General features: G+C 40.6%; 1 protein-coding gene across 3 annotated transcripts in view; it reads right to left on the reverse strand.

The window, feature by feature from the left end:
- Positions 1-16,669, reverse strand: part of LOC143738312 (NACHT, LRR and PYD domains-containing protein 3-like) — a 43,710-nt gene that overhangs the window by 11,172 nt on the left and 15,869 nt on the right. For 2 of the 3 annotated variants that reach the window (XM_077230419.1, XM_077230420.1), the window contains 6 exons: positions 11,223-11,308; positions 10,816-10,923; positions 8,222-8,347; positions 7,865-7,960; positions 5,927-7,654; positions 4,555-4,626 (listed from right to left, as the gene is read on the reverse strand). In XM_077230419.1, the coding sequence (XP_077086534.1) occupies positions 4,555-4,626; positions 5,927-7,654; positions 7,865-7,960; positions 8,222-8,347; positions 10,816-10,923; positions 11,223-11,272 (2,180 nt within the window). In that variant the 5' untranslated portion in view covers positions 11,273-11,308. Of the gene's footprint in view, positions 1-4,554; positions 4,627-5,926; positions 7,655-7,864; positions 7,961-8,221; positions 8,348-10,815; positions 10,924-11,222; positions 11,332-16,669 lie in introns of all 3 variants that reach the window. The other variant, XM_077230417.1, reaches the window with a different exon arrangement.

The following is a 16,669-nucleotide window of genomic DNA, read 5'->3' on the forward strand; positions in this document are numbered from 1 at the left end:
TGCATTATCGTTTCCAACTGAGCAAATGTAATCGATTCAAATTGACTTAAACAATGAAAAGGAGTCATTATATCGACTAAAACATTGCCTACAGGCACGATATTCGACCGAATAAGAGTTTATTTGCATTATGTGCTATAATTCACGAAAAATATGAAGATCTAGCAGCTCTTACAGAGTTTTGATAGTTTGATAGAGATTCTCTAAGAATATCATAAGATACTTGCAATTTATCTTTCAGCCACTTACGCTCTGCATGCTGACAAACCAGCCTCAGAGGACTCGTTTACACTGCAGGTCTTGATGCACAATTCTGATTGGTTGCCTATATCTGATTTTTTTTGACCGTCCGTTTACATGTTCTTTCAATTGTGACCCATTTCCACTTCATGTGTTTTCACTTGAAATACTATCTGAAACATTGCGCATGTCACGGATAAGGAGAGAGGACCCAAACGCGAAAGCAGGTAACAGTCTCTTTATATAACTCAGGAATGCCGTGGGCAGAAACAAACAAAATAGCTTAGTCGAAATATCAGCAGCAAACTCCAGGCCCAGGGCTGAATACGGATGGTCCAGGTAGAAAGGCGAAAACAAAATCAAGGACGGCAGGCGGTTACACGGGTCCGTAGTCAGCTCACAACAGCAGGAAGCTGGGCAGAGCACAAGTTTAGCAACAAACAGCCAGAGTAGACACGTACCCGACAGGACTTGATAAGACAGGAATCTGGAGCGTAGACAGAGATCAATAACATACGTGACTTCAAACAATAATCTGGCAGAGGAGAAAGGAAAGAAGGTGCCCAGAAGTAGAGAGGCTAATAAGAGAGAATAAGGGACAGGTGAGGAAAGGAGAGGATGATGAGATGGAAGATTGAGGAACAGCTGGGAGTGAATGAGCACGTGTAATGAAGTGTTTGTGTGTGTGTGCGAAAGAGTGCATGTATGTGTGTGTGTGTATGTGTATGTGTGTGTGTGTGTGTGTGTGTGTGTGAAAAATGACCAGAGACAGAGGAAGATACCAGGTTCATGACAGCGCATGCTTAAAGGGGGTTCTGGCACACACTGTAAACTCAGATTTACGTGTAAATAAACTTTTGAGTGGTGACTAATTTTTATTTCATGTTTTGCTCAAAACCACATTCATGACTAAATCAAATTAGCTGTCTGTAATATTTAGCTGAAGGATGCAGTGCACTGATCATGTTAAGCAGAAATAACTTAGGATGTCAAGTTTCTGTATGGAGAGGCGCGGGGTCATTTGAAAGTCTCCCCGTGAGTGCCCAGTGAACTGCCGAGTGAAGAAGTGCCGCTCGTGGCGCCGTCGTGGCTGTGAAGGCTATTGGTTATTGAAAGAAACATTGCTTCAAGTCGAATGGTGAGTGTTTAAACAAAGTATTTGTAAGTAAAGTTAGTTTTCCTGGAAAATTGACCGACCAAATGAGTGGTCCGTAGACAACAAGTAAGGTAAACGGTAAAGTTAGCATAGTGCTAACGTGTCTGTTGACAGAGTTTACAATGTTAGCACGTGTCTACATGCTTGGGACTGAGGCTAGCTTATCTCTGTTGAATATAAAGTGTCAATTCGAAATTGTGTTTAAGTTGTACATTAGTGATTTGTTGCTTCTATTGCGGTAACTTAGAGAACTTTTCAGTGGACGAGATCACACCTTTAGTAGTAGTACTAAAGTTAGTAAGAGGTTGGTTGTGGATTTGTGGTGGGCTTAATATAAATTTCAACTGAGTTGTGCTAAAAGTTTTCTTTTGTTCTTTTATTTTACAGGTTCTTGTGATGATGCAGTGGAAGTGTACAGAGTTGTTCACAAGGATGTCACAGATATTATTGAAGGCTGTGTCATATTCCTTCACTAAACAAGTTGGAATTGTTACCAAGAAGTGTTAATACCTTTTGGTTTAATACTGTTTTTTGGTAATTGCTGCAATAACACATTGGAGTGTTACTTTGCAATGTTTTATCAACATGAATTGCATTAAAACATTGAAATGTATTGATTAATTTCTTCCCTTCCAGTCTACAAACAAATATATTTAAATACAATAATCTCATAGTCAAAATATAATAAAGGACAAAAAAAACCAACATTATTTATATGAACAAATTATTTTAAGTTGTAATAAGTAATGTTTTGCTTTGTATTTGTTATATATTTCTTTGCATGTTTAATTTAAAATACTTAGCTTAGACGACATGGCTCAAGGATTAAAATTATGTTCACTAATGATTTTGAGTAATGACTACTAAAGCAAACTTGATTTGTCTACTGCATCGACTTAAGGTTCTGTGTTAATACAACTTATCCCATTAAGTTTTACCTTTCTAGTAAAGTCAACTAATTTGGGATAAGAGTGGACGAACGCGAAATATGCTTGATGCTAGCTTTGCGATATATGCGAAGTTCGCCAAACTTCACGAAAAGTTCCATCATTGCAGCCTATGCATATGCTTCAGTTATTGTGTGCGAGAGAGATCTCAGGACTGGTGGGAACATACAACACGATCTCATGTAAGGGAGTATCTATACCAATCATTTTATTTCTCGTGCCATTTATACACCAAAAACAGTTTTTTGTGTGCATGATACGCACTGTAAATCCCTTGGGTAGGATTAGGGGTGTGGAGTGCGTGCGTATTTCACGCCATAAAGTGCATATCATATGCACGCGAAAACAGCGTATCATATGCACGCAAAAACTATTTTTGCCGTAAATGGCACGAGAAATGAAATTTGTGCTATGGATACGCACTTTCATGAGATCGTGGCAGGCTTTAACGAGGAGAAGTGGGTCTGAAACTTTAGGATGAGCAAGCCAACCTTTGATATGTTGTCAACGTTTGTCCACATTCCTCTCCTACAAGGACACGACGTTCCGTCGGGCCATGACGTCCCTTTGCAGATGTGCGTCAGGGTTCCTCTTGTCATTAAACCGCGTGATGCCTCAGAAAAACCGATCTGCCTGTTCACGACAGTCGCATTGACACATATCTGATTTATATCTGATTTATTTCCACATATGAACGAGGCCTGAAACCGATCTCGAAATATCCGTAGCATGCATTTTTTTCCTGTTTACATCCGATCTGTCACATATGATAAAAAAAATCGGAATTGGGTCACATTTCACTGACAGTGTAAAGGAGGCAAGATTCCGTGTTACATCATTTAGCCATGGTTGGTTTTTTTTTTACGTTTTGACATCTCATGATTACTCCTCGAAGTACTTCGAGGTAAGTACTTCATCCCCCTGGTAAGAGCTCAGCAAGAGGGCTCGTATCAGCTTCATTTAACCAAGTTTCAATAATAAAAAGAAAGTCCAGCCCATATTTTACATAATAGTCATTCAGGATGAATGTTTTGTTGACAACTGAGCGTGCGTTTATCAAAGCCATCAGCACTGTGGTCGGCTCAAGGGACCGATTAGAAGAAGAAACAGCACTTAACTTCGTTGCCCCAGCTCGTCTCACAAAGCGCAAATATGAATGCAACACGCCTCCGCGTCTCGTCTCTTTCCGTGTAGTCCAATGTTGTGTTGATGGTGTTGATCTGACAGGCAGAACATGTATCAAATAGTTAGGCCAAGACTTCGCCGTTGGTCTAACTCCACTGTTTAGGATCCTCAGTTTCTTAAGTTTCACCAAGACTCCAGCCCGTATGCCTCGTCTCCTGCTGCGTCTCCTCTTCCAGCACGCGCATCCAGTTACCTGATAAACCACCACTTACCGTCACCACCACATCTCGAACTGAATTTCCCATAATCCTTTGCCTGAAGTCATCACTGATCATTACACTCAGCTGTTCCCGCTCACATTGTTTGTATCTGTCTATTTATACCCTGTCTATTTCAGTTATTGTCATGGAGTCCTTGTTTGATGTCAGATTGCACTTCTGAGTTCCGTTCCATTCCCGTTTTTGGACTGTCTTTGTATGGATTTTGACCCTTTGCCTGGCTGGTTTATGATTACGGATTACCCCATTAAACTGCACATGGATCTTACAAGATATCTATCATTTGGATTGCTCACAGTTGATTTATGATCGCCCTTTCGTTGCTAAGCCTTCGGTCTATAGCTTTGGATATGTGCAGCCATGATTTGAACTTGAAATTGTTCGCTGAACAGCCATGCATGTGTCACGAGATGCACACAAAAAGTTGTAAAACATAAAAGTAAAACAAACAAATAATAGACAGACATCCTAAATGTGGAGTGACGGCAAGCTAACACACAAACTGGCGTCTTAATAACGTTTGTCACCTCTCACGGCACTCAAATGTATTAACAATTAAATTAAATTAAAATGAATATATAAAAAAATATAAATGTTTATATACATACATTAAAAATGCATATATTTGAAATAAATTTCTCACACAAATATCATAAAAAACGGTTAAGTGGATCACAAATAAGGTCAGATAGGTGGAAGGTTTAAAAGCTGAAGTGTGACACTCATATTATTTTTTAAACCATTCACTTATGTTTAAGTAAGAAATGTTATAATGTTTTAACAGTGATGATTGTTCAGTGTTACTTACTCAGCTGATCTAGTCGCTGTAACCACAGGCATCAGCTTCTGAAGAACTTCATCGCCAGTGTTTTGTGAGACACTAATTGAAAATGGGGGGGCAAGAAAAAAAGTATTTTTGTACCTGCATCAACACATTTTTCACAGAAATTTTAAGCACACAAGTTTGTTTGGTTGTAACTTGTTTATTTACCACTTGTTTAATAAATAATTTATTTAATAATTTACCTAATTTTATTATCAAGGGAAATCAAGCACATGAAATGTGAATCATTGTGAAAAAGAAAAATAACACAAAATTGAAAATATTTTCAAAGGCGAGCCATTGTATAACATATCACACAAGTCATGAGCAAACTTGCGTGAGAGTTATGTCAGTGAAGAAGTCTCAAACCCCAGTCAATTATTCACTACAGAAACTGACAGTAAAAACAAACCGAGATTTTGGCATCTGACGCTGCATTAAAGGCGCATATTCTCTTACAGACGATGAGACATTAATCTCATTTATTTTCTTAAAACTTCTCTTGTGGCCCATAGTGAAACAATGCGTATTTTCATGAACCAATAATTATTTTGTGTTAAGCAGGTTGTTTTTGAAATGAGAAGTAAGTTAATCTAATCTTTTATCCTCTCAGCGTGTCTGTTACTGTATGTGGTGATGCGCTATGAAATTATTGTGGGACAAATTAATTGTAATATAAATATAATGATAAAAGTAGCCTAATAATAACAACAACCACAATTTAATATGCCCCGTCCGCTGTGAAGAGCTGAACGCCACCAGGAACGGCATCAAGGCAATTAACTGTTTTATCAAGTTTACTTTGGCCATCCGTGTGACGTAATTTTCATCATCAGGAGGCAGATTGCAGCCCAATTATTGTAATCGCGCAGATGGTGCGCACACAGCAATCAAATGAGTTTACTTGGAAAGGCTTGCGCACTCAACTGGAAAATTAAGTTATACCATTCCTTCTGAGGCTTGTAGACTCAAGTCCTCAGCATTAAACACACACATAATGAACTTTCCATCAGTTCTTTTACATGAATTGGAATGTGTGCAAAGGATTGTGGGAGATTGAAGAACACAAAGGATACACTTGATGCATCCTTCAAAATGAGCGGAATTAAAGACACAAAACGAAGCCTGTCTTCAAAAGATCCTTCAAACTGAGACAGCCTTCATAGGCGCTTGATGACGTGGCAGTCGAGATATGCAGCCTTACTAGGACACAGCCACGGTTTGAGAAACACCCGCAAATTATGTACAATATCCCAGAAATCAATCTATGCCCCGTGATTTAAACACCTCTGATCTCTGAGTTTCTCTTTGTTCATAATGTTTTAGACTGTAATGATTGCACTCAAGTGTTACTTACGTATCATTTCTGTATCCAATTAATCTCTTTAGGTCAAACTCCTGCAGTGTCTTCTCTGAGGACAACAACACAAACACTACAGCTGACCACTGAGACGAGGAGAGTTTCACATTACGTAATCCCCTGCGGCCCATATGAGGTTTAGCTTCGTTCACCAGTGAAAGATCACCCAGTTCATTCAGACAGTGAAACAGATTGATGTATTTATCTGGAGAGGGATTCTCGCTGATCTTTTCTTTAATATAGTCAACTGTTTTCTCATTGTTGTGAGAGCTGATTGCTGTCTGTGTCTTTAGTTCTTGTAAGAGACTCTGATTAGACTTCACTGACAGACCCAGAAGGAAACGAAGGAAAAGGTCCAGATGCCCATTTTTACGGTGTAAAGCCTCATCCACAGCTCTCTGATGGAGATCAGACAGTGAAACTGTGTCTCCATTAGTTGGTTTGGTAATCTGGTCAAACACATTGATGTTATTGTTGATAAAGGAGAGATGCACATATAGAGCTGCTAGATGTTCCTGAATGCTCAGATGAACAAAGCAGAAGACTTTCCCCTGATACAAGCCTAACTCCTCTCTGAAGATCTGAGTGCACAATCCTGAGTAAACTGATGCTTCGGTCACATCAATGCCACACTCTCTCAGGTCTTCCTCATAGAAGATCAGGTGTCCTTTCACAAGTTGCCGATACGCCAGTTTCCCCAGTTTGACAATCATGTCTTCATCTTTCACTTTCTTCTCATAGTCCTTGTCATGTTTGATGGTGGTCTGAATGAGAAGGAAGTGTGTGTACATTTGAGTGAGAGTCTTAGGAATCTCTCCTCTCTCTGCTTCACTCCACATCTTCTCTAGAACAGTGGCTGAGATCCAGCAGAACACTGGGATTTGACACATAATAAAGAGGCTCCTTGAGGACATCAGGTGTGAGATGATCCTGTCGGCCAGACTCTGATCACTGATTCTCTTTCTGAAGTATTCCTGCTTCTGTGTGTCCCTGAAGCCTCGTACCTCTGTCACTCGATGGACACACTCAGAGGGGACGAGATCCGCTGCTGCTGGTCTGGAGGTGATCCAGATGAGAGACGAGGGAAGCAGATTCCCCACAATGAGGTTCATCAGCAGCTCGTTCACTGAGGCTGATACAGTCACATCACACAACCTCACATTGTTCTGAAAATCCAGAGACAGACGACACTCATCCAGACCATCAAAGATCAACAGCACTTTATACTCATCACTGGATATTTCCATTTCTCTGGTTTCAGGGAAAAAGACATGAAGAAGATCTGAAAGACTGAGTGTTTTGTCCTTCATCAAGTTGAGCTCTCTGAAAGCGAGTGGAAATATGAGCTGGACGTCCTGATTCTCTTTCCCTTCAGCCCAGTCCAGGATGAACTTCTGCACAGAGACTGTTTTTCCAATGCCAGCGACTCCCTTTGTCAGCACAGTTCTGATGGGTTTGTCTTGTCCAGGTAAAGGTCTAAAGATGTCACTGCATTTGATCGGTGTGTCCTCTGTTTCTGCTCTCCTGGACTGTGTCTCAATCTGTCTCACCTCATGCTCATTATTGATCTCTCCACTTTCACTCTCTGTGATGTAGAGCTCTGTGTAGATCTCCTTCAGGAGTGTTGGGTGTTCCTGCTTTGATATTCTCTCATACAAACACTCAAACCTCTGTCTCAGATTTGATCTCAATGTGTTGAGGACTTCAGTAGGTTTAGAGCCATGGCTGTAAGATTAAAATACACATTATTACACAAGTCAGATAAGTAAATAACCATAAATTATAAAATAGATTTTTTTTGCCGTATAATGGGACACAGAGCACCATTAGGTTTCTGAAATGTTTCAATCATCATTCAAACACATGATTAATGTGTAATGTATATTGCAGAAACTATAATTAAACAACAGCAACAACTAAAGTCCTGCATTTTACCTGAAACCAGGATACATGCTTTCATTAAAGTCTTGTGGTTGAATCACAGGCATGAACACAGTTTTGTTTTTAACTGGTCTGGATGGAAGATTTGACCTTAAATCAGAATGAAGAGTGTAAAGAATCAGACACACTGATATTGATGTAATTGTGTCATTAACTGAGTAACAGACCAACAGCTTTTACAGTGTGTGAATGTATTAACAATACAATACATAGAGCTTTACACAAGAGCACAATGATGATCATTAATAGACTGAAACTTACAGGATTGAACTTAGAATTATTTGGTTAAAATCCAGATAATTTCATAAAATATCAAATACAATAAGCATAACTTTTATAGAAATTATATACCTGAGATCAGACTGTGTGTCTCCACTCTTAAACTCCACTGGCTCAGCCATAGAGTGGTTACTCTTCCCAGACACACAGCTGGACTCTGGTTTTTGTCTCTTCTGCTGGACTGAACTGGTTTCAAAACTAAGTAAAATAAAAAACATACAGACTTATAAATGTTGTGCACTTTTACAGAAATCTTCTGTCTTAGGAAACACAACTAAGTGTTGTAACACTTTTGCTTTAACGTCTGTAACTCAGTGATGTTTTGCAATGTGTCACACTTTGAATTAAGTTACTGGTTTGCAAATGTTAAGCATGATTCAAAAAATGAATCAAAGCGACTGAACAAAACCCCCTGTAATATTAGGGATTCAAACCAAACAAATTGAAAACAACTACAGAATTATAGATTAATTTAAACTCAGGTGAACATCAACAATGATCACATGACTCTTTTCAAAGGCACAATGGAGGACGAAGACTCAACCGACTAAAGAGACCAATTCAGAATATTTATAGTTCCATCTCCTTTGACTCTCCTTTGTTGACTAGTGAGTCTTATTCAAAAAACCCACTCTCTACTGCCCTTTCGAACTTTGCTACTGTCAATGTAGACAATGTTTTTAAATTGATCATGACTATGAGTTCATCCACGTGCTTTCTTGACCCCTTGCCTACTGAGGTTCTAAAAAAGTGTTTACCACATGTCTGCCCTTCCATCACTGAAATTATTAACAACTCCCTAGCCACTGGCCAGGTTCCTCCGGCCCTTAAGGTGGCCGCTATAACACCTGTTCTAAAAAAAACTGGTTGTGATGTTCAAAATTTAGTTAACTACAGGCCTATTGCGAACCTGCCCTTTATGGCAAAGGTTCTCGAACGTGTTGTTGTTGGTAAGTTACAGCAATATCTGTCCAATAACAACTTATTTGAACCGTTTCAGTCTGGTTTCAGATCTGGTCACAGCACTGAGACTGCACTTGTAAGGGTCACCAACGACCTACTTGTTTCCGCTGAAACTGGTGCTTGCAGCATTCTAGTCCTGCTAGACATTAGCGCAGCTTTTGACACTATATCTCATATCATCCTTCTTAACAGGTTGCGTGTGTTAGGCATCTCTGGTGTTGTGTTCAAATGGTTTGAGTCCTATTTAGTAGATCGTTTTCAGTATGTTTGCATGGGGAAAAATAAATCTGAGGCCACATCAGATCAGCAGGGTGTCCCGCAGGGGTCAGTGCTAGGGCCGACTTTGTTTTGCATTTATATGCTCCCACTTGGTGACATTATTAGAAAATACGGTCTGGGGTTTCATTGTTATGCTGATGACACGCAGATCTATGTTAACACACTACCGGATCCTAATCTTGCAATCACAGCTCTGAGCGCATGTATGGAAGAAATAAAGTCATGGATGAATGCCAATTATCTTAAACTTAATGAATTAAAAACAGAATTTCTACTTGTTGGTATGCCGACAGCCTTGCGCAAGTTTAACTGTCATAACCTGTTCACTGATTCTGATTTACTGGCCCCAGCATCACAGGTGCGAAATTTAGGTGTTATTTTTGATTCACATTTGTCTTTTGATGCCCATATCAAATTGGTTTCAAAATCTGCTTTTTTTCATCTAAAAAATATTGCCAGAATTCGGCCTTTTATATCCCTGCCAGATGCGGAAAAGCTTATTCATGCATTTATCACGTCGAGACTGGACTATTGTAATGCACTATACTCTGGTCTCCCTGATAAATATATTAAGAAACTACAGTATATCCAAAACTCGGCCGCCCGTGTATTAACGCACACAACTGTTCAGCAGCATATTTCCCCTGTTCTTTACGAACTCCATTGGCTTCCAGTAACGGCACGTATCGATTTTAAAATCCTGATTTTAACATATAAAGCTATTCATGGGATAGCACCGGAATACCTCTGTGATCTAGTTGTTCCTTATAATCCAAATCGTCCTCTACGCTCGTCTGACTCTTCTACTCTGCAGCAACCCACATTTAAATTAAAGTCGATGGGTGGTCGCTCCTTTACGGTTACTGCCCCACGGTTGTGGAATAAACTTCCTTCTGCGATTAAAAATTCCCCAACTTTGGACTGCTTTAAGAGGTCTTTAAAGACCCATCTCTTTAAAAATGTTTATTGTCTTTGAAGTGTATTATGTCTGGTATTATCCTGTATATCATTGTTTGTTTCTTCTGTTTTTAATTATCTTATATTTGTTTACCATATACTGTGTAGCGCTTTGGGTTGGAGAAAAGCGCATTACAAATAAAATGCATCATCATCATCATTAAAATGCATCAATGTGTTGCTGTCCTTTAAAGTTAAACCAGCTTACTGTACTCTAGTGACGGTGCTCTTGCTGTGAAACATCACTGTTCTGACCAGACAGTGTGAAGCTTTCAACAAATCTGAACCACCGGTCAGAAAAATCCACTCAATTTTACACCTACTGCATTATATAAAGGTGGAGAAAAATCTCAGCTTACATTTACTTGATGTCATTGCTATTAGACTGACTGACTGAGAACAATTACGGTATGCTTCAAATTCAAAAGTGTTATACTATAAGCACATCTTTTATATAAATGATATACCTGAGATTAGGCCGTTTGTCTCCACTCTTTAGTGGCTGCTCCATAGAGCGGTTACTCTTCATAGACACACAGCTGGACTCTGGGTTTGAGCTCTTCTGCTGGACTGAACTGGAAACGAGAACAGAATCAGTTTAATCCTCTACATTATTGTGTTCATTCTTTATGAGAGGAACCATATTAATATAAACACATTCACCTTTCTTCTTAAAGCACTTTGAAGAAACTTTATGATCTTTTTATTTAATATTTCATGTTAGTTTCAAAACAAAAACACAAGCAAAAATAGGTAAAAAATATTTTTTTTTCTATAAACGTTCTTTGATCTGTGTGTCTGTGATCTGTGTGTCGGTGTGTTAACTCTTTTTCTGAGATGTAACACAATATTTAACAGTGTTTGTTGAAAGTACCTGCATCCAGGAGAAAAATCTCCATCTCTGGATCCTTGGGAATCAGCCATGATGAAGATGCAGGAGAATCTGATGAGTTTGATCTCCTTCATGAAGAAACATTCACACACTAAATTAAACGATTAAATTGACTAAAAACTGACTATAAATGAAATGATTAAATTAAACAACATTCATAATTTAGCTGAACATGTCCGGAGTGTGTGAGAAAAGGGATCACGTGACTGCGTTAGCTCAAGCTCATTGGGCCTTTTCACACACAAACAAGTCGGCCGTTTGATTTAGAATTTATGAAAAATAACGGACACAGAGAAAACGCGGATTGAACCTCTTCGGGTGAAAAGAAAACAAACCGCGACCCGCATTGACAGACACTGTTGTGCTCATTACAGCACGGGTGGTTTAGTAGAGACAGAACGCAGGCTAATAGGTGGGAGGTTCACGTTCCTGATTGAAGGAGGGACCAGTTAAGGATTGAAACGCAAATCAACGAGATCTTAAAACGGTGTGTTAGTATGAGCATGAGAGATACGCAGAAGCAAGAGTTAGTTTGCATGTTGTCTCGTCGGGAGAGATGCGCCACCGGTAAGCTGCTGTTTCATAATGAAACGCTTATTGAAATGCGGGGAAAGTTTGTCTGTGCAACCATTGTGCTACCGCGGCATATGCGCGCAGTTTGTGTGTAGGTAAATGTTGATGAATGTTGCCGTGGGAACACTGATAAAATCTCTTTACAACCAAATGTTTAATTTTGTTGTGTTAATAGTATTTGTGGTAATACTTAAGTAAATGTATTTGTGGTATTTGTGATAATACTTAAGTCAATCAAGGACCACAGGATAAGGAATAGAGCTCTTGAAAGAGAGGTTGTTGAACTCGGAGAAATGTTAGTGGAATGGAAGGAGTTGGTTCCTGGTTCGAAGGCGTTAGATCTCAGGACACGCCACAAGACACTAAAGAAGAGGGTCCTGGCGTTGTCTGATAAACTGGAGGACGACGAAGCAGACCAAGTAAGGGGTAGAGATAGAAACCTGGAAGATGGTAGCGGCGCAGCTGGGAATCCGATGCAAGATGCTTCTTTCCTTACTCTCCCTGACATGTCTTCTGATCACAAGCTGAAGCCCAAGAGGTATACGGGGGTATTGAACATGAACACCCGGCCCCTCTTACAGCAAAGTAGCCCGGAAAGGACCAAAGAAAACTTTAATCTTAAGCCTCAAATCAGCCTTGAAAAAGTACGGCTACCCACTTTCTCTGGTGACATGAGAGACTATTATCGCTGGAAGATTGAGTGGGAAGACCTACAAGAGTTGGGGAACCCACAAGGTGTGGAATGTATAAAAAACTTTCACTTGTTAAATAGTCTCCACGAAGAAGTCAGGAAGGATCTTGTGCTATCTCGCTGTGGAACCGCTGAAGACATGTTCAGGTTGCTGGACAGCAAATATGGAAACAGAGCGAAAATAGTCCTTATGATCGTCAATGAGGTCCAGTCTCTTCCTCCTGTCAAAGGAAACAATCCAAGAAGAACTATTGAATTAATCCGGGCTGTGGAAGGGCACTGTACAATCTACAGATTCTAGGTGAAGAGGACGCTGTGAAGAACCGTGTTGTTGCTCAATCTCTTGAAAGCAAGCTTCCCGGTTAAATCAATAAGGAGTGGATTATGCACAAAACTGACCCGGCAAACAGGTTCTCTCCACTGCATCATTTTGATTGCCTCCTAGGATTCTTGAAGAAGCAGGAGGAGATTCTTGAAGAATTGGAGCAGTTGGAGCCAAGCGCTGCAGACAAAGGCCCTGTAGAAAATGGTGCTGCAGACTACCCAGATAAGAGAGGGAGGAAGGCTTTACCCTTAATCCACAGCAGGTCAGAAGGACGACTATCCCAGCTGTACTGTCTGTGAAGATGACTCCCATGCCGGCAAGCTATTTGCGTGCAAAGTCTTCAGAGAGCAAGATCTCTTAAGAAAAAGGGCCCATGTGAAGAAGCAAGGGTTGTGCTCCAAGTGTTTGCGGCGCCACCCCAAGGATGGGAAAGGATGCACACCCAGATACCTCTGCCCAAAAGTAGACTGTCGGAAAGGAGGGCTGTCGTACCACAATTACCTTCTGTGTCCTAAGCCACCGGTTCCAAAGAAGGACAGCAGCAGTGAGGAGCAGAGTGTTATAAAAGTTGGAGGAAAGAAACTTGGCCTAACCAACAAGCAAGAAGAGTTTCTTAAGGAGCTGACTCCAGAACAAAGAGAGAAATGCAAGAATGTGTTCTCAAACAGAATATCATCAACTGTATGTGCCAAGGCTGGAGATGGACTGCAAGAGCATCCGGTGGTGATGATGCTGATGGAAGTAACGACAAACTCGGGTTGCCTTATTGGCTCTCTAATCAACCTCGCATCTGACACCAATTATATCACCTATTAGACAGCCGATCGCCTTGGACTGTGCGGTGAGAAGATCAAGCTTATAGTCCATGGAGTCGTGGGGATGAAGAAAAAGGTCTTTACAAAAAGATATTCCCTACGGTTGAGAGTTAAGACACCTAAGGGAGAGGTGGCAGAGCATAGAATTCTCTGCTATGGCTTGAAAGGCATCGCAGAGGTGACTCAACCAGTCACAGCCAAGCAATTGCAGAAGTTCTTTCCAAATGTACCCAGAGACGAACTAGTTCGTCCCAAAAAGATTGACCTCCTTATCAGTCATCGAGAAGGCCGTCTTGTTCCCCAGCCAATTAAAATAGTAGGAGACCTTGTCCTCTTGGACGGTCCGCTGGGAAAAACTGTTGGAGGAACCCATCCTGATCTTATTGAGACTGTCGATCTGGCAGTATACCACTCACCCTAACCCTGAGACTCACCTTGCAAGGACCATGAGATCAGCCTCAATAGCTTACAAAGAAACCATCTTACCTCAAGAGGAGAAAGGAGATGCGCTTATCCGAAGCACCAAAAAAACTAACAATGAGGTTTTCGAGTGGTTCAGGTGGGACAGCATCGGGGCTGCGTGCAGTCCTCAATGTGGTAGCTGCAAGTGTGGTAGGTGCCCCCCTGGAGGGAAAGAAATGACCCTCAAGGAAGAGCGGGACCTGGAAAAGATAAAAGAATGTCTGACTTACGTATTGGCAGACAAACACAGCAACTCTCCCCACTGGGACGCGGCTTATCCCTGGAAGACAGACCTCACAACACTACCAGACAATCGGCAGGCTGTGGAGGCAACACTGAGAAGCGTCTGGAGATGGAACCTGTGTGGAAGGCTGCTTACAAAGAACAAATACATGAGATGGTTTCAAAAGGGGCTGCTGCTAAACATACAGAAGAGGAAATAAAGAAGTGGAAAGGACCTAAGTGGTATATCAGCCATCTGGTTGCACCGAATCCGCATTCCTCTTCAACCCCAGTGAGAATTGTGTGGAATAGTAGCCAAGAGTTTCGAGGTATAAGTTTAAATGATCTCCTTCACAAGGGTCCTGATGTACTCAATCCCATCAGAGGAGTCCTGTTGAGGTTTAGGAGTGGACGCCATGCCGCACTGGGTGATGTAAATAAAATGTATAACTCAGTGTGGCTGAGAGATCAGGAAGTTCACCTCCACCGATTCAGAGACAACCCTAAAGATGATATTGAGGAGTTTGTGGTCGTCAGAGTAAATATCGGTGATAAACCTGCAGGATGTATCGCCCAAGTCGCAATGACAGAAACTGCCAACCTTCCTCAGTTTGCTGATATGGTGGAAGAACGGCGAGTTCTGATTGAGGACAGCTATGTGGATGATATCCTAACCTCACACGAGATCACTAAAGGAGTGGAGGAGATGTTAAAAGTGGGAGGCTTCTTCCTGAAACCATGGGTTCTATCATGCCAAAGTGGGAGGGGTGGAGTACCTACTGAAGCTACTATACCGAGGACCAGGGGCGTTTCTAGGTTTTAAAAACATCAGGGGCTGAGCCCGAAACATCAGGGGCTGGGGTGGATAATAAGATAACATGATTCAATACAGAGAATAATGTATTATGTAGGCCTATTTGCAGGGGGCAGATTGGTAAAAAAATTCAGCCCTGGCACTGAAGCCACAACAGCTCACATTACACATGCACATTCAAATGTGAGGTAGCTAGGGTGGTTCGGGCGCTCCCCCGAGAAAATTTTGATTTCTCGGACCTACATATGTGCATTTTAAGGTGTTTGAAGGATAAAAATTGGATAACAATAGCGTTAAAAGCATGTCAGTGGGCAGTAGTATACATTATTTGTCAAGCAGATAACAGATTCTTAAACATGAGAATGAGGATAAATGAAATCATCCCACCTTACATATACCTAAACCTATCCATCTCCGCCCCCTAATCCCTAGGCAAGGCAAGGCAAGGCAAGTTTATTTATATAGCACATTTCATACACAATGGTAATTCAAAGTGCTTTACATAGAAGAAATTAAAATAATCAAAAGAAATCAGAATAATTAAAACAGTTTAGAATAAAAGATAAAATACAGAAATAATCAAATGAAATCAGAATAATTAAAACATAAAATAAAATACAGTGCAAACAGTCGGACGAACAGTGGCAGAGTGCTCATTCAGTAAATGCACAGTTAAACAGATGTGTTTTGAGTCTGGATTTGAATGTGACTACTCTAGGAGCACATCTGATATCTTCTGGAAGCTGGTTCCAGCATAGTATAGTATAGTATAGTAGCTAAAAGCAGACTCGCCATGCTTAGAGTGAACCCTTGGTATTTATAGCTGATTTGATCCTAATGATCTGAGTGATCTGTTGGGTTTATATTCACTGAGCATATCTGCAATGTATTGAGGTCCTAGGCCATTGAATGATTTATATACCAGTAATAATACTTTAAAATCAATCCTAAATGTAACTGGCAGCCAGTGTAAAGACCTGAGGACTGGTGTGATGTGTTCATATTTTCTGGTTCTGCTCAGAATCCTGGCGGCAGCGTTCTGTATGAGCTGCAACTGTCTTATGGTCTTTTTGGGAAGGCCAGTGAGAAGTCCATTACAATAATCCACCCTACTGGTGATGAAAGCATGCACAAGTTTTTCTAAGTCTTGACTGGAAACAAAGCATCTAATTCTTGCAATATTTTTCAGGTGATAATATGCTGATTTAGTTATTGCTTTGACATGACTACTGAAACTAAGGTCTGACTCCAGAGACACACCCAGATTCCTGACTTGATTTTTAGTTGTTTGACCCCTAGACTGAAGGTATGCGTTCACCTTGAGAACTTCATCTTTGTTTCCAAACGCAATGACTTCAGTTTTGTCTTTGTTTAACTGAAGAAAGTTTTGGCACATCCAATTGTTTACTTCATCAATGCATTGGCAAAGGGAGTCAATGGGGCTGCAATCGTTAGGCGATAGGGATAAGTAGAGCTGTGTGTTGTCTGCATAGCTATGGTAAGCGATTTGGTTCTTTCTCATTATTT

The sequence above is a fragment of the Siphateles boraxobius genome, unplaced genomic scaffold (assembly GCF_051911475.1).
Source record: "Siphateles boraxobius isolate OS27281-9 unplaced genomic scaffold, OSU_SipBor_1 143, whole genome shotgun sequence".
NCBI classification, from domain to species: domain Eukaryota; kingdom Metazoa; phylum Chordata; class Actinopteri; order Cypriniformes; family Leuciscidae; genus Siphateles; species Siphateles boraxobius.